Source organism: Hydra vulgaris, chromosome 04 (assembly GCF_038396675.1).
Source record: "Hydra vulgaris chromosome 04, alternate assembly HydraT2T_AEP".
In the NCBI taxonomy this organism is placed as follows: Eukaryota; Metazoa; Cnidaria; class Hydrozoa; order Anthoathecata; family Hydridae; genus Hydra; species Hydra vulgaris.
Genome location: NC_088923.1, coordinates 24,558,047 through 24,577,620, shown reverse-complemented (window position 1 = coordinate 24,577,620; position 19,574 = coordinate 24,558,047). Strand labels below are relative to the sequence as shown.

Genomic DNA, 19,574 nt, shown 5'->3' with positions numbered 1-19,574 from the left:
TCGTCTCTATAAGTTCACTAAAGGGTGTTTCGTCTATCAAGCTTTTAAACTGTGAACAATTTTTTTCCTGAATAAATTAACAGAGGTTAAACCAGCGCTAAATTATTTAACTAAAAGCCTTGACTACCTTTTTTTTATACTTAATAGCAACTTTTTCTTATCTTTACTGATTATATTTTTGAGATTAGAATTGCTAGCTCAAAAAAAATTTTTAATTCAATTTCAAACTCATTTTGTTTTAGTCAAATAACTGATGGTTCTTCTTTTTGCATTTTTAGTCAATTTGTAATAAGACTTATGCATATTAAAAGTTTTTGTCACTAAAATTAAATCATTTAACACATCAAAGCTAGCTTTAATCCACGGTATCTTGATTTTAAACAAAAAACTTTCACGACAACCATCTGGACAAAATCTTAAAACACATAACCAGTCAAGAGAGAAATGATTTATTATTTTAAAAATAAAATTAACTAAATGAAATCTTCACATATTATTATAATTAATAAGGCTAAGTGGTAAGAAATAAAAGAGAACCCTATTATAAAAAAAAAAAAGAAATTTATCTTTTACAAGGGTATCTTTGAAAACTTGATAAAGTGATATACTATTTTGAAAAATAAATTTACAATGTAGGATCCCAAGCAGCAAAAATTTATGCGTCACCTAAGATGCACAAACTTAGTAAAGATAATTCTTTTCCAACTTTTGGAGCCATAATATCAACAATTGGAGCATACAACTTCAACCTTGCCAAACATTATTCTCATTTATTGTCTCCACATATACCGAAACAATTTTGCATTTCAGTTTAAATTTCTCATTTTAATTTGTTGAAGAGTTGAAGCAAAGTAATCTAAATAATAAATTTATTATTTCTTATGATGTTGAAAGTTTATTTTCAAACATACTACTTAAGAAAAACCATCAACATTGCAACTGATTTATTCTTTAAAAGATTTTTATCTTTAAAAAAATTGAAGAAACCAGTTGCTATATTGATGGTTTTATATAAAAGTTCTTAAAACAATTTTCTAAAAACTCGTTCAACTACTACGAATTTCAACATCTCGTTTACCATTTTCTTTGACGGATAATATTACAATCAAACACATGGTGTTGTCGCAATGGATTCTCCTTTCAGCGCCCCATCTTAGCTAATACTTTTATCAGATTTCATGAACAAACTTAGCTAATACTTTTATCAGGTTTCATGAACAAACTTAGGGTAATATCTGTCCCTCTTTTAAAACATTTATTTATAAACGGTATGTGGATGACATAATTGCTATCTTTAATTCTAAAAATGAAGCCCAAAAACTTTATATCAAAAATACTTGTTAGGTAATAAACCATCTTAATGAACAACAAAAAATTTGAAATTTATGGTGGAAAAGAAAGCCTTGGCACTGATAAAAAATCTCTTATATAACAACATATAAATACATCCATTAACTGTAAAAACCTGCAAAAATGTAATTCATTTGAGATTTTGAATCAACTGCTTCAACTAAACATAAATTAAAAGTAAAAGAAGTGCTCCACTTTAAATAGGAAAATCCCTCACTTAACAAACTAACTTTTCATTCAACATTTATCTAATTAAATAAACAATAAAGACAAACTAAGAAAAGGTTATATTGACTGGTTATTGACTGATTAATTTTGTTATTATTTTATTTGTTTCTTACATATAATTTTTGTCTGTTAACATTTTTCGGTAAAGTCTTCTGTTTTTAATATTTATTCAAGAGTTTTTTTTTGTGAAAATAATATTTAGAAATCTAATGCAAAGTAAATATGTCAATATTAAAAAAAATATTGTTTTATTTTCAAATATGCTTACTTACTTAATGCTATTACAGTATGAAAATAAAATAAATTGTTTAATAAAAATAATCGTTCCATATTTGTGAGATCAGAAATTCCTTTGATGTGTTAATTTGCCACAACAAATTTTCTTAAAAGCATAATTCTAACTAAGGTTATCCTCTGTCCATTCACCTTCACTTTAATGGATTCTAGTTTATAAAAAGCCATTTTAAGGTATTAAACTAAAAAAGACACAATTTTTTTGAAGTCACGCTCTTTGCGTGAATTTGATGTAAATATGGGGAAAATTTTCTACTAAAGAACTTAAAAAAATTGATCCATTCCACCCTATATTGTTTCTCCCGTTCCTTCACTGATGTTCGCTTTTTAACTTAAACTATTATAATTTCAGAGTTATGTACTTATTTTGTTTTAGTTTCAGTTTTTTAATTGAATTAGTGTGATACAATTACAACAAGTGGTCTAAATTTTAGACTTCTAGTCCACCACAAAACATTTAGACTATTACACCATGTACATTTTTTTCCACAAGCTTGTTAATATAGTAACACCATATAGCTAACAATATGTAAAAATATGTATTGATCTACTTGTGACAGTTGAAGTTATTTGAAAGCCTCTGGGAATGTTAATCATTTAAAGATCTTTTGTTTCTTGAAAGAACTGACTAACATCATTACCATTTTTATCTCAAATTTTATCATGATAATCGAGTCCATAAATCTACGATTACTTCATAACAATTTTAATATAAATGATGTAGAGTGATAAAAAACCAGACAGATTGAATATTGTTGCCATTTTTTTTTTATCAAAAGTTTTTTTTTGTATAAATCAGGTTCAGCATTCCAACTCTAAGAGTTTTCCCTGAAGGTGGTTCTCCAGAATCTAAACTTATATGCTCAGCACGGGATTACTTTAAGAACTTCAATTGAGTTTGAAAGCCATTTTTATTCATACATTCCAACTGAATGCCATTACTATGACATTCAGCGGGAATGTATGCATAAAAATAAGTTTTTCTGTACAACTGAGTTATTTATGTTTATTAACCTCTGAATTCACTGTTTCATCTATAAAAGTTGCTTTAACAGCTTTCAAAGCCAAAGGTTACTTATTTACATTTTTTTTTGACATGTTATTTTTTACAAATTGAGCATCAAATGGCAATGAGTTGATATCGTATACTAGTAATTAAATTAAAATACATCAGACTCTCCAGTTATATTTTTATTTTGCTATCAAACTTATTGGTAACTTCTTTTTTATGTATTCCAATTCTTAAATATTGCTATATCCACAAGCCAGATGAAATAGGTATTATCAAAATTATTGTAAAACTTTTACAAAACTTTATAGTTAGGTGACTGATAAATTTAAACATAAATAAAATATCTTTAGTAGATTTACAATTGTATGTTGCAGACTAGAGTATCTCAAAAATTTTTGTTTTGAAGTTTAACGTGTGAAAAAGTAAAATCGTTATTATTATGTGCAGGTAGCTTGAGTGAAACTTTCAGCTCTTAAAGTCGACTATAAGGTAAAAAAGGTGTTATAAGTAATACCTATGAACTATTGTATAAAAGGCTTTATTTTGTGATTTTATAAAAAGCAGTTAAACTCAATGTGCTTCCACAACTAGTGCAACAGTTTTAACTTTAAAGCGGCTAAAGAACTTGAGCGGTTAGTTTAAAAATCCTTTTTTTTATTAATGTTAATATTACCAATTAAATTATTTTAAATTTAAAAAAATGGTTAAAAAAAAAAAAAAAAAAAAAGATAGAAACCAATACCACTGCTCCTTTAAGGGAAAGTGAGGGGAAAACTTATGGTATTAACTTAAAGGGAATGATTTTGACAACACTTTCACACTTAAAAATCAGCAAATGAGAAATAAGATTAAAGTAAGATTAAAAAGTATGAGATGTTTTTGAGTTATTAACAATTATAAAGCGCTAAATTTCATCATGTTTAACCAATAATATTTTTAAATTCAGCTCAAAGACTTTTATTACATAGCTCAAAGTTTTTGGTATATGGCTTAATGCCATTGTACAGAATATTATAATGTAATTATAAATCCAATTATAGTTATAATCTAAGTCTATTTTTTTCTGTGGTAATCCAAGACTACATCTTCCATTTTCCATCTAAAATTCAAGAATGTAACGTCATCGAAGCTTGTTATTTTTTTTGGTAATTACATATCTTAATCTCCTACATTTAATTTCTCAAAACTTTTTTATTGGGTTGTTTTCATTTTTAATGTCTTTTTTAATTAGCACTTACGTGGTGAAATGGGTTTTAAGAAATTTGATAAAACCACAAATATATATCTATCCAAGTAGTGTTATTTGGGGAACTGGCTCATAAAATCCAATTTTACAACTCCTTAAATGCACGATACAGCTAGAATGATCCACACCGGTTAGAAAAATGAATTTTGGTTTTTGTCAAATGTTTTGTATATCAATGTTTAACAGATGTCTCAACCTTTTTGACACTATTGTCCAACTAACTGCTTTGAAGTTTTGAGTCTTAGTGTATATATTTCTAATTTAAGAATTTTTATCTAATGATGTAAGCTGGATTTCCAAGTGTTTTATACAAATCAATTTGCTAATCATGCTGACAATAAAATCTTCTGTGATAAATAAGGGAGTACATGAGAATTAAAATGCGATCTTGTACTTCCAATAACTATTAATTAGAGCCAAAAATACGGAGGGAAGGAGGATGAGGAGGGAGGGGAAGGAGGGGCCGGGGTACATGCTCTCCCACTTTTTTGTAAAAGATTTTTTTTTAAAGAAAATTCTAGATATAGAGAACTGTTTTTGAAAATTGACGATTTTGCCTCTCCAATTTGAAAACCGTGTCGTCGGGCACAATTTTTTTTATTTCTATTACGAAGAATAATAGTACCATTTGAAGAAATATGCAGTTTGTTACATGTTTTGAATGTAATTGGATGTTAGACGTATGAGAGTTTTCAATTAACATGTTCTTTTTTTGGGTTCATCAGAAGTCCGACTAATCATTAACTTTGACATCTTTTTTTTTGTAAAGAAAATGATTGTGTTTAAGCTGAACAGTCATTAATTCAACTACCTCTCATGTTTCTGCATTCATTTGGTAGATTTTTTAAGTTGAAGCATCTAAAGCGGATTTTTTATTTTTGTATGCTCTCTCACTTTTCATTATCAGCTCATCATTCTTAAACAAGTTAATCTCCCTAAATGTTGGGTACTCTTATATTCTGTTATCATTATAACATGAGCTTTAAAGTCAAAATTATTATTGAATGAAGCTTTCAAATTTTGCAATTATTTTTTCTCAGTATTGCAGTCACGGTATAAAGACGCTTCTTATTTGTTTACATAGAATATGTTCAGTTATTGTATTCTTTTTGAAACATCTGTTTCATTTTTTTATTTTAAGCCTGTTGTTAGTAAACTTGACTCAACTAATGTGGACATTATAACTTCTTCTTCATTATCATAAGACTCATTATTGAGTAATCAACCATCGTTTACACTTTTAAACTCCGTTACCAGTTTAGATTCTTGACTCATATATTGTTTTAAGCTAGATTTGTTAGCTTCGTTATAAAATATCTCTCAATTTACACGTTCTGCATATTTATTATTTACTCTTTCAATTTTTTCATTAAGTTTACCTAAAACTCAGTTGAGTCCAAAAGTTCGTACTTGATTGGCAATTCAATCACCATATTTATTATAACTTCTTGTTGTGTCTTTTTTAGTTAGTTATTTAATTTACATAACTATTTTTCACGGGTTTTCTATTTTTTTCAGAAGAACACATAAAGCTTTGATGTTTAGTTTGCGTGAACAGAAAATTTCAGTTTACTTTTTCTTTCTTAATGCCAAAACTTCATTTTGCACAATTAATTAACCTTTAGTTTGATAACATGAATTAATTTTTCTTTTACTATTTTCACTGAATAAACAAACTATCCTCTGCTATTAATTATAATAATGGCAATCAAAAAATAACACCACTTGTGTCTAATACTATAAAACATTTACCCGTTTGAAACAAATGTTTTTTACTAACTTTAATTCCAATGACGATAGTAAAATGTCAACTCTATTTATATAGCTTTTTAAGATCGCCAAAGTAAAAAAAAAAAAATTAAATGATGAAGCATAAGTTGTTTTATAATAAAAACTGTCCCATAACCATGAACAAAAGCCAAAACCATTAAATTTTTTTAAATAATTTTAATTGCCAAAACTAATTATTTTAAACACTAATTAAAACTATTGTCTAATCTGATCAGTGCATCTAACTTTACCTCTTATTTTCTTGTTCTTAAGTACCATTACATCATATTCAATTTTCTTTATGTAATTACTATCAAAATGTGGTCAGTACTTTCCATATTTTCAGCTCTTCATCAAATCACAAATAGTTAAGCGGCATTGTTAGATATATAATTGTTCTACACATTGATTTTAAGTCTTTTACGGTTTGAATTTTTGAATGCTGTGAGATAAGACTATGAAAATTAAAGTTTATCTATAAATATAAGTCTAGTTAAAAATAGTACAAAAAAAATTTTATCAACTTATTGTCCCCTGTGTTTGGGGTGGGGAGGTGGATAAAATTGAAGGGTGTTTTTGTTCCGACCCTCCAATCATTGCAATTTTTTGCAAAGCATGGTACTTGACTAAGATCTAACATACAAATGTTTACTTTTAAATTGTTGTTTTATTTAAACAACAACTTTAAAAGTATATTTCAAACTTTATTTGTATATATATATATATATATATATATATATATATATATATATATATATATATATATATATATATATATATATATATATATATATATATATATATATATATATATATATATATATATATATATATATATATATATATATATATACATATATACATATATTTATATATGTATATATATATATATATATATATATATATATATATATATATATATATATATATATATATATATATACATATATATATATATATATATATATATATATATATATATATATATATATGTATATATGTTTATATATATAATACATTATATATATATATATATACATATATATATATATATTATTGCATTATATATGTATATACATATATATATATATATATTTATTTATTTAAATATATATTTATTTGAATATATACATATATATATATATATATATACATATATGTATATATGTATATATATATATATATATATTACATTTTATATATATATATACATATATATATATTATTACATATATATATACACATATATATATATATATATATATATATATATATATATATATATATATATATATATATATATATATTACATTATATATATATACATATATATATATATTACATTGTATATATATATACATATATGTATATATATATATATATATATATATATATATATATATATATATATATATATATATATATATATATATATATATATATTTAAATATATACATTTAAACTGAAAAGTAACTTCCGCTTTAAATAGAAAAAATGTAAAACTCTCACTAACTTTTAAATAAATAAATAATAGAAATAGAGATTTAAATTTAAGATATAAAAAGTATTTTCAAAAATAAATATCACATGCTTTACATGAGAGGTTGAATAAAACTTAAAGTAACTAATCTTTTCTTGATTCTAAGAAAAAAATTATCTTTAACGGGAATGAGTTTCCATTTCAGGTGAAATTGAGTCCTTTACAAGATTTTCTTCGTATGAAATATTCAAATACTCATTTCCACTTAACAGATATGAGTTTTCATTGTAAACAACATCAACAGGTCTCACATTTTGCTTTCTAAAATCCAAAAACCAAAAACTTTTATAATAATAAATACAACTCATAACTACACCATAACATATATTATAAATTCAAACAAAAATATAGTATAAAAAAATGGTAAATTATGTGATTAACATAATTAATACAATACAGTTATATTATAACTCCTATGATAAGATAGATATTATCTAAATGTATTACAGATATATACTATGAGCATATAGCATCAGATCATAACAATTCTGGTCTTTCTTTCTTGCTCATTTAAAAGCACATCTGAAATAAAAAAAGACAAATCTTATCCTAAATTGTCTAGTAGTATTACTAAATGACAGATTTGTAATAGTAAGTTCTAAGCCCTTTATCAAAAAAGTTTAAACATCTTATGTATAAACTTTATAAATGTATACATGTACCATTTAATTCGTTTATAAATGTCATTGAAGATACCTTTATACACCCTATAAAGCAGCCATTATATAGAAATACTTTATAATGACCTCATGAATTGTATTTAATCTGTTGTGGCTGACACTATACCACGGAATGAGAGCAACGAAATAAACTCAGAATATAAAACTCCTGGTTGGAATAATGTTGTCAAAGACAAACATGATATTTTTAGAGAAGCTCTGCTATACTGTAAAACGCATAATGAGCAAATAAAAGCTTATAAGTGTGCAGAAAAATTTTGTAATACTAATCCAAAAAAGTTTTGGAGTAGTAAAATCATATCAGTAAAAAAAAGCTGCAAGCCACGATGCTAGTTGCTAGTGTTAGACAAGCTGCTTGAGAAAATGATAAAGCTAATGTGAGAACACTTTGCAAAGACAATGAATAACTCAATAAAAAATACTAAATACAAAAGTCCACTTTGCTAAAACCAATGTAGCTTCCTAAGTTAGAGTATGTAGATATTAACATGAGTATGGTGATATTAAATGTCAAAAAAGTAGCTCGTCCTGAGTTTATGTATGGAGGTTTTTATATATGGTGGAAATTAATTACATTCTTTCTTGATGATTTTGTTTTAATTTCTGTTTGAGAGACATAGGCATTTATATAACCATCGAAGTTCTCTGAATCCTCTTTTATTCCTTCGGTGAAGTGCAAAGTGGCCAACCTAACTGATGCGAACATTTACAGGGTGGTTGTAGTATCCCCAGCTTTATCAATAATGTTTAAAATTATTTTGTTACAAAAATATTATCAGACAATTATAATGATTTTTTGTTTCACACAGAAGCATCCCACAAGTTATTTTATATAAAGGATGCTATCTACTACTACATCTCTAGAGGTAGTCATTAGAGATGCTACTTTTTGTAAATTTTGGTATCTCCAGTTTCCAATATAAAAAACAGATGAACTATGGTTTGGAAGAAACTAAAAAGTCATTGGTTTAATTTAATTTTTGAAAAAGGTCACCCACATGACCTATGATTACACACTGGCTCCATATATCAGCGAATTTTTTTTTTCTTTAAAAGTATATCAACCTGGGTCTCAAAAGAACCAGAACTTTATAGTGATTTCAAAATTCATAATTTTTTACTACTAAAACATTAAAAAAAAAAATGAATATTGCTAACAAAATGTCATAAAAAACAACCTTTTCAATTTTTAGATAAAAATTGTCGTTTTTTGTATCTAAAATTTAAGGAATTCATTTTTGTTTGAAACCATTATTATTTCTAAAATCTCTATGAAATTCTGGTTCTATTGAGAAATGTGTGTTTTAGTATAGGAAATAGTATATGAAAAGGTGATATTTTATCACCATTACTGTTTAGGTTTTACATTAGTAATTTGGTATAAAAAATATGAAATATGCATTTTGGATAAAATCTAGGAGGGATTTTTCTAAATATTACTTGCTTATGCTAATGACATAGAACTTAAAATAAATCTAATTCTCTCTCTGCAAAAACTATTGAATGCATTAAAGTACTTATTAATTATTATGTCTTTTAACATTTAGAAGAGAGTTTATATGGTTTTTAACTCAACGCAAAAATCTAAAATTCCCTCTTTTTCATTTTCAAAAGTGAGTGTAGCAGGTTTAGTACCTTGTTCATATTGTGAACATGATTAATCAGATAATATGAATATAAATTAAAAAAAAATCTATTAACTTGAAGAGATATGTTGATAAGGAACTTTAACAGGTGTTAGAGCCTTATTGAGAAAAGGAAACTATTCTAAATACATGTCATATGCCTATATAATGCTTCCCTGCAGAGAACAGTTTTAACACCAGAAGATTGTAGATACCTACAATACTGATACAACAAGTTCACAAAAATGTATTTTGAATTTAAAAAATATTGAAACCTCACTCGGGTTTTTTTTTATAATAACTTCACTGAAGTTTATATAAAAAAAAAAGTTAGAAAGTTCACTGTTAATTTGGTTAACAAATATTAGAACTGTCCGAACGATGGATTGTATATATATACATTTAAAATCTACAAATTATTTGAAAAAAACTAAATTTAAGCATTAAATTTAAAAAAATAGTTAAAAGTATATTAACAATAATGAATCAAAAATATTAAAACTATTTAAAAATTACAGATAATGATAGTGTAAATTTTACTGCTTGCAAGATGGAAGATATTTTAAATCAGAAAATATGGATGAAGCCATCCACAATGAAATTGTTGGAGTTTTAAGATAAAAATATTCATCTCCAAAAAAACCATCTGTAAAAAAAAAAAAAATTATTTATTAAAAAATAGTTGGTGAATGAAAATTAATTGTAAAGCTGAACGATTTTGTTTAAAAATAAACATTTTGGTTCAAGCTGGCTTATTTGAAATGACAAAAGAAAAACTAGTTGGTAAAACTGAAAATGAGAATTGTTTAAATGAAGATGGTCCAACACACAAAGTAAATTTTCTTGCTCTTTTCAGAGTCAGTTGACAGCTGTGCGATAATCCTTTTACAATAATAAAATCAAAATAAATAGATGGAGAGTCAGTTTAAATGAATACACTATCATAGCTTTATGTTCGATGACTTTTTTAAGAACATTATGATATCTTCCATTTGGAGTGTTTTCGTATCATAAATACCAATTGGTTTGGATTAAGGTAACTATTTTTGACCTTCGATCATTGGCGAATTTCAAGGAAATAATAGCACTTGAATAATACAAATATTTAAACTGTTGTGTGAAACACTAATTGATGTTTTTTCGCTTTTGGTTCAAGTTCTTCTTCATCCTGGCTCAAAATAAAACAGTAAGGTGCATTCATTTTGCACCAACATTTCTAACGAAGTTTTAATAGTCACTTTTTCTTCATATATTGCTTCAACTTACAAAGACATAGGAATTAAGATAAAATTTACAATGTGCATACTATAACTTTTTACAGTCAACTCTCTATCTCAAATACTTGATATCTTGAACATTATTTACGGTCCCATGGAAATAACGTACTCGTTTAAGCTAAAATCCTCTCGATATATCGAACCTTAATATCTCGAACTTTTAGGTATTTAGAACAATATTTTTGGTCCTAATGGGCAAATTTTCTTTTATAACGAGCTTTTCAACATTTTTTTAAGAAATATTATGATAACATTTGAATTTTTAAAATTACAATTTTTGAAAAGTATTGCTATGAAATTTTTCAAAACTCGATATCAAAATTTTTTTTATTAATCGAATTTCTCAAAAGTATTTTTTTTTTCAAAAAATAATTTTAAATGCGATTAAATACCGGTCTTTAAAAAAATGATAAAAATAAACAAAACTATAATGGAAAAATGAAAGGCATTAAATTGTAACGAAAATACACTTACAAATATTGCTTAAATTTTCCGGCTTAAAAATATTTTCAATGCTAATAGTTGGACTATACTTACTAGTGCCTACCAAACAAAACGTACCATTTACCAAGAGAAAAATATTTAGGGGAAAAAAATAGTAAAGTCAATTTACAGGCATGGCAGCAAGGAGTGCAACAGGAGAAAATTTGCCTATGTTTTTATTTAAAGATCCAAAACCCACGATGTTTTAAGCACAATAAATTGACTTGCACATATAAAAGTTAGTTTAAATTTGGATTACCAGACACCTTTTTATAAGAATGGGTAAAGAAGCTTGTCTCTTTTTGTGCTAGAACAAAGAGAGATGAGCACTTCTGGGAGTAGTTGCTGCAAAATGCACAAATTAAAGGGCTCAGCAACATCAAACAAATATTACTTCCACCTAATACCACATCTGTCCTTCAGCCCATGGATCAAGGTATAATACGAAGCTTTAAAGCTCACTGTTGACACAAAATTATGCGTTTGTGTATCAAGATAATAATGTCAATAATAATGAACCCCTGCCGTAAACTTCAATACTTCAACCAATGAAAGATCTTGTTTCTCCATGGAATGCTGTGTCAAAGGAGACTGTCATCAACTGCTTTAAAAAAGCTGGTATCAACAAAACAAAAAAAAAGTATTGTAGAAGTTGCTGATGATCACCCCTTTAAATAATTGTCAAAAGTACTTGACTGTTTGCGATAGTTTGATCATAAAGTTGTCCAAGAAAATCTCTCAGCAGAATCTTACATTGGTTTAGATTGCAATGCATTAATCACCGGTTAACATGCTACTAATGATGAAATCATTGCTCGGAGTTTGAAAACAACGATAATGAAGATGAAGATAGCATTGACGAAGGTATTGACACCGTAGATTAGCCATGCTCATCTGATGTTTAATTAGAAAATGCTTTTAAAACACTTCAAAATGCTTTGCTATACAGCTCAAAGAATAGAAATAAAATACCATCCCTTGCACTAAAACTTAAAGATTTAATGAAGATGGAAAAGTTGGATAATTTAAAGCAATACCAGATAACAGATTTTTGTTATTAATAATTTTTATCAGAAAAATAACTTATTTTATAATGATATTATGGTGATTTTACTTATTTTTCACCTCTTTCTTGATATCTTGAACTCTCGATATATTGAAATTTTTTCCGGTCCCATTAGTTCGAGATATTGAGAATTGACTGTATCTAATTTATTAATCATTTCTGCTTAAGAAACCATTCGAATAAACTTGCCCAATGTTTCAATTGTAACAGCATAATTGTTCAATAAAAAGAACTGTCATGACGGATTTATTTGGTTTGAGCAAATATTGGATAATTTGATGAGCAAATGTGTCTAGTTGAGCAATTACATCTAAAACCAAATTGTAATGACAGGACTGTATAACGTTTATATATATATATATATATATATATATATATATATATATATATATATATATATATATATATATATATATATATATATATATATATACATATAATAAAAAGAACTGTCATGACGGATTTATTTGGTTTGAGCAAATATTGGATAATTTGATGAGCAAATATGTCTAGTTGAGCAATTACATCTAAAACCAAATTGTAATGACAGGACTGTATAACGTTTATATATATATATATATATATATATATATATATATATATATATATATATATATATATATATATATATATATATATATATATATATATATATATATATATATATATATATATATATATATATATATATATATATATATATATATATATATATATATATATATATATATATATATATATATATATATATATATATATATATATATATATATATATATATATATATATATATATATATATATATACGTATATATAAACTAGAATGTTTTAAAAAAGATAAGCCAGAGTTTCTGAAATTTTTAAAGCATACATATTAGATACTCTTGCAAGGTACTTTAATAATTTTTAGGAAATAGAACAGTTTACCTATATTGAAAGTATTGGTAAGTTAGACAAAGCTCTATCGTTAGTTATTGCTTTCAAAGTTCTTATACAACTTGAACCAATTTTAAACAAAAGCAGTATTTTGGCATTTGTTAGTCATTTTAGCCAAATCAATTAACTAGATATTCTTTAAAATTTCATTAATCAATAACGGTGATAATGATTTGGTTGACTGAAAACTAAGTTTAATGATAAATAAAAAATAAAAAAAATGGCTTGGCTAAACCACAAACAAAACACACACTCATAAAAAGCTAGCTTTGGTAATTAATTTTTTTTTTTTCTAAACATCTTCGCTTCCAATAAGGCTGCTAGCAACCACTGATTAATGTTGGAAGTTAATAAAAGAGAAAAGATGAAAATTGTAGAGCAAGATAACGATTGATGGACGACATAAAGGATTGAAAATTATATGAATCTGAAAAAGCAGAATGAAGGAAGCGAATTCCAAAGAACTGATGTTTGAGGTAAAAATAGACAAATAAGAGTTTTTAGAGCACGTAGGAAAAGTTACAAAAAAAGATGAGACTTAATTGAATGACGAGGAACACGAGAATGAATTTTAGTAGATGGCACAGAATATGCTAGCTCTTTGGAGCATTGCCCATTATAGTATATGTAGAAAAGAGAAAAAGAAGCAACATTACAGACGATATGATAATGGTTGGAGGTTGACTGCAGAGGGCCCGGTCCAACTATGTTTACAATGCGTTTTACACCTGTATTTAAAAGGGGAAGAGCATGATTCGAAGATCCGCCCTGGATCTATGGCAACAGTATTCCATACAAGGCCGGAATTGAGATTTATGGAGATAGAGAATAGAATCCAAAGTAAGAAAGTGTAGAGAGCTGGATAAAGAGATGCCAAACCATAGCAGATGCTAATTTTGCAACACATTTAGTATATGGTTTCCAAGAAAGATCGGAAGTAAGAGTTAATCCTAGAAGATGAAGAAGTTCAGATGACTCATCGAGTACCCACCATTTATAAATATCGGAAGATTTAAATTATTGCGAATAAGTTTGGCTGAAAAAAATTAGGTTTTATATATGAAGTTCAACAGCCAATTTGAGCTTCATGCTGCAGCGGACGTGAGATCCTTTTCAAGCTTCTTATCACGACAGCAAAAAATGATAGTATCATCAGCAAACAATGCCATCTTAGATGCAAGAATATCTGGAAGATCATTAATGTAAATTAAAAAGAGTATAGGGCCAAGCAGAGTATCTTGAGGACTTTCCCTGAAGTTAATGAATAAGAAGAAGAGTGCTGTACATGGAGGACAACTTTTATACTACGATTGGAAAGGAAGGATTCAATAATCTTAAAGATGTTGCCAGATACACCAATAAAAGAAAGCTTATGGAGAAGACCTGCGTGCCAAACTTTATCAAAAGCATTTGAAATGTCAAGAGCGATGGCCTTAACCTTTCCACCTTTATCTACAATAAAACCTATCGGTTATTACTGTTAGCAAATCAGCAGTAGAACGAGAAGATCAAAATCCATGTTGGTGGTCAGAAAGTAAATTATTAAATTCAAGATGAGAAACTAAGTGTTTGTTAAGTTGAAGGTTGGAAAAGCCTTGGTTATGATAGGAAAAAGACTAATGGGACGGTAGTTAGACGAAACAGATAGCTCTCCAGAATTTTTGAAGATAGGGATAACAAATGCCACTTTCCAGCAGGCTGGAAAGCTAGACTCTGTTGAACACTTGTTGAATAGTTTTAAGAGCATAGACGAAAGCTCCGGAGAACACTTCTGCAAGACAATAACAGATATGTTGTCTGGGCCACAAGCTGTAGAAGAGTCTAGGTAGGAAATCACTTTAGATACAGAAGCTGGAGTGATACGAATGTAAGCAATGGATCGACCTATACTGCTATATCAGGTAGAACGCAACTATTGTAATCAAGAGATGATATTGATGAAAAGTTTTTAGCAAACAATTCAGCTTTTTCTGCGGTGACAAAATCTGAACCATACAAGAGAGGTGGAATTAAAGATTTGCCCTCATTAATAATACTATTAAAGATTCTCTGGAAACCACGAGAGCCTCATTTTTGAGATGAATACAAAATTTCATGACCTAAGAATAGCGGGCATTGGCGTAAGACAAAAACATTTTTACAATGGTTTTGTAGCATTAATAAACAGAAGTCTGTTTTCTGGAGAATTGTTTTGCTGATAGATATGGAAGTAACGGTTTCGATTGCCAATCTCAGTAGCAAAGTGTGAGGAAAACCATGGAGGAGAGTGAGGCTTGACCTACAATTGTCGAGAGTGAACAAAAGATTCCATGCCAGCCTGAATCCACAAAGTTATGTAAGAAGCACAATTGTCGTCAGAAAGAAGCGAAAGATTTCTACCCAAGGGCCATCACGCAGAAAATCACGGAAAGAGTCCCAGTCAGCTTTAAGGTAGCTGTAAGAGGTACAATAATAGAGGGATTCAGGTGATGAATAATAATGAGGTAATAATTTTAGAGAGATCAAACTGTGATCAGAAGCACCAAGGGTCAATGTGGGAGGAAACTGAGCACTGAATAAGATCAGAAACAAGACGTAAGAAGTTCAGTAGAGAAGGAAAATAATTCGGGTTGTCTGGAAAGCGAGTTGGAAAGTTGACTATTTGAGTTAGGGATTAATAAAGGCAAAAGTTGTGGGCTTTAATACATGCAGAATCAATGACACTAGTGCCAAGCCATTCAGTGTGATCGGCTTTTAAAGTCACCAACAAAAACAATATAAGCTAAATAGATAAGAGAGAGGGCTTCGAGAATTTGATAGAGAAAATAATATAAAAAAAAGAGTGCAGTCTTGAGATGAAGGAGAGCAATATAGAACAAAGAGAAAGGCGATATAATGAAAGTAGTCAACGGAAGCACAGTAAAAGAATAGTCTGGTCTTAAACCTAGTTTCACGACAAATGGGTGAATGTGACTATTGGAGTCTTTACAAACTAAAGAAAGATAACATCAACATCAAGATCCCAAGAAGAAACAGCTGAACTCAAATTTGTCTCACAAAGAGAAAGTAGATCTGGTGAACTTTGCAAGAGATAAGACTCAGCAAATGAAAAGTTACTTCAAAGACCAGGAATATTATCACAAATGATAGGTTTAGTGAACTTGATGATGATGATGGTTTTTTGTGTTTTATAGTTTTTGGTACTTTATTCCTTTTTCAATTTGTTGAAAAACTTGACTCAAAGCATAGATAGTACTCAGAACACTGTTTAATAGCCCAACCAATTTCCTCATTACTATTAATAAACCCTAAGCCGTAACAAATCGCTCCAAATGTGGCCTCGGCAATGCACACCAAAAGTACAAACAGGGACACCATCCATGTGCAACAAAGCACTGGTAATGATTTGATATTTTCCAGCTGTTGATGGAATTAGCCTTTCTGAGAGCTACAATAGAGTTCGGGAAACCTGACTATCAGCCGGCCTCAGAATCATAAAACTTAGTTTTAAAGCTATACCCTCATTAGGAGATAATAGAATGAGTTGCCTAGTTGGGGGACTAAACAGAGACACAAGCAAAACCCATGCATTCAGTCAAGAATACAGCGTTTCAACATCCTAAACTGGAAACAATGCATTAAAAATACATCTGCATCAGCCTAATAGATTAAAAGCATGCCGAAGCTGGCCAACAAATAGAATCTTTTTACCTCAAGTCTTTGCCTAGAAGGTCTTCTACAAGACAATAGCCGGATGTACTTAAAATCTACCAAGATGAGTATTTTTATAGAGACACTATCTCTAGTCTTGCTTCAACCAAGAGCCCCAAGGCAAAGGGTGTTTTAAGTTGGAGTTGGCATCTCTGGCCAGCTTTTGCCTTAAAAGACATATCCTTCAAGGCAGCATGACATGGTGCAGATTGTACTGGGTTACATGTCATCAGTAGCAGGATTAACTGACCAGACATAAAGTTAATACAACGTTTTTTGCCAAAAGCGCATGTTTTTAATTATTCGGAAATAGTCAAATACAAAAATCTGCAATCCAGAAGAAAAGCATATTTTTAAAGATTTTATTGATTGAATAACTTATTTAACAATACAAATCTCCAATAAAGGTAAATTTTACATACCAGATGACTTAAATAGATATATTATACATACAGACAGTTATTTATTTTTATTTTCCTATCTATCCTTCTATCAATCGATCTCTCTCTCTCTCTCTCTCTCTCTCTCTCTCTCTCTCTATATATATATATATATATGTATGAATATATATATATATATATACATACATATATATATATAGTGAATATATATATTTGAACAACTTTAAAAGGTTATCTACAAAATAGAGTGCTCAAATGTTCTGAAAAAAACAGAGCAATCTAAAATTAGTAGAAAATCTGTTAACAAAAGTTTTTTCATTTAACACTATATATATATATATATATATATATATATATATATATATATATATATATATATATATATATATTTATATATATAAATATGTATATATATAACAAAATATTTATAGTTTATTATGCATCATCAAAAAATTAATATATATTTTTAAAAACTTTTATATATTTATACATTTTTTTTTATACTTTAAAATATATTTACTTTTTCTTTAAAATTTTTAAATCTTTTTACTTTTTTATGCAATCTTTTTAATAGATTTACACTTCATTTGATAAGTTAAAATTTATTTACATATATTTTAAAACTTTTGAGCAGTTTTGTATGAATTAAAAAACACTCATTAAAGTTTTAGTTCCTATAAATAAAAAAATCAACTTCAGTACCTTATTAAAGTTTTAAAACTGCAGCATTTTAATAAAAACCTTAAAATTAAAAATACCTTTCTTGAAACTTTTTGGGTGCTGCTCAGCAGGGAAAACTAAAAAGCCTAAGTCTAATTAAAAAACAACATAAATCAAAGATAAATTCTAAACTGATTGAAACTTATATATAACTTCTTATTTTTTCAAAGATTCAGCTCTTTTCCTTCTACATCATCATAATCATAATAATCATCATAATCATAATCATCATCATCATCATCATCATCATCATCATCATCATCATCATCATCATCATCATCATCATCATCATCATCATCATCATCATCATCATCATCATCATCATCATCATCATCATCATCATCATCATCATCATCATAATCATAATAATCATCAAGAGATTCAGAACTGTTGACTTAATTTTGTTTAATTTTTATTCAACACACTAACTTTGAGACCTAAGATAACTACATTCACAAAAAAAGGTTTTATAAAAAGTCATTTTGAGCAAAACCATTTTAGCTTTGTTGAAAAGAAATATAAAAGTAACATTATGAAAAACAAATAAAAGTACTAAAGCAAGAACTCTATGCATTATAACACAGTGCGAAAAAAAATATGCAGAACTAAAATAAATTAATCAAAATGGTGAGTACTATAGAATTTAAAGACAACATTTGTAGATGCTAGTTTAGGAAAAGTTTGTTAATTTTAAAGACTCTTTAGCCTTTTTATTAAGGAAACATTTTATGAAATAGTTGCAGAATGCAGTTTCTATTGAGGTTCTTCTTGAAGTTTTTGTTAAGACTTCCATAACTAGCTTTTGTTAAATTAAAAATGTCAGAGTTGCTTTTAGCTAGCATTTGTCTAAATAGGCAAAAAACAGTACCAGGTCATAGTACATCACAGAAAGAACTTAATGAGGTTTACCGTTATGGGGGCTAGAGGTTTTAAATTTTCAAAAGAATGAGTGAGCATTAGTTTTATTTTTTTCACAATCTCTGTCTAAGATTATGGCTCCGTTTTTATGTGTTGTTAGAGTCAAATCACAAACCCATCTGATGATCATCTTCTCTTTTGACAAATACTAAACCATATTGTTATTCAAATAAAAGTTTATACTATACTGTAAAGTAATTTTATGCCATCATCTAAATAAATCGCAAACATATATATTTATATCCATATATATATATACTATACATGCATTAATGTGCCTCTTGCCTAACCTCCTGAATCTAATTGGGTATGATTGCTTTTACTCTTTTTCTTTGGTT

At 27.6% G+C, this 19,574-nt stretch overlaps 2 protein-coding genes across 3 annotated transcripts in view; one reads left to right on the top strand and one right to left on the bottom strand.

Moving 5' to 3' along the window:
• Positions 1-19,574, top strand: part of LOC105846055 (interferon-induced very large GTPase 1) — a 140,135-nt gene that overhangs the window by 6,908 nt on the left and 113,653 nt on the right. The window lies entirely within an intron of this gene.
• The window catches only part of LOC136079289 (uncharacterized), a 32,270-nt gene continuing 20,255 nt past the window's right edge, over positions 7,560-19,574 (bottom strand). The window contains exons 3-5 of the mRNA XM_065795022.1: positions 18,357-18,404; positions 10,286-10,391; positions 7,560-7,701 (exon numbers count right to left, since the gene is read on the bottom strand). Coding sequence (XP_065651094.1) covers positions 7,560-7,701; positions 10,286-10,391; positions 18,357-18,404 — 296 coding nt within the window. The remainder of the gene's footprint in view (positions 7,702-10,285; positions 10,392-18,356; positions 18,405-19,574) is intronic.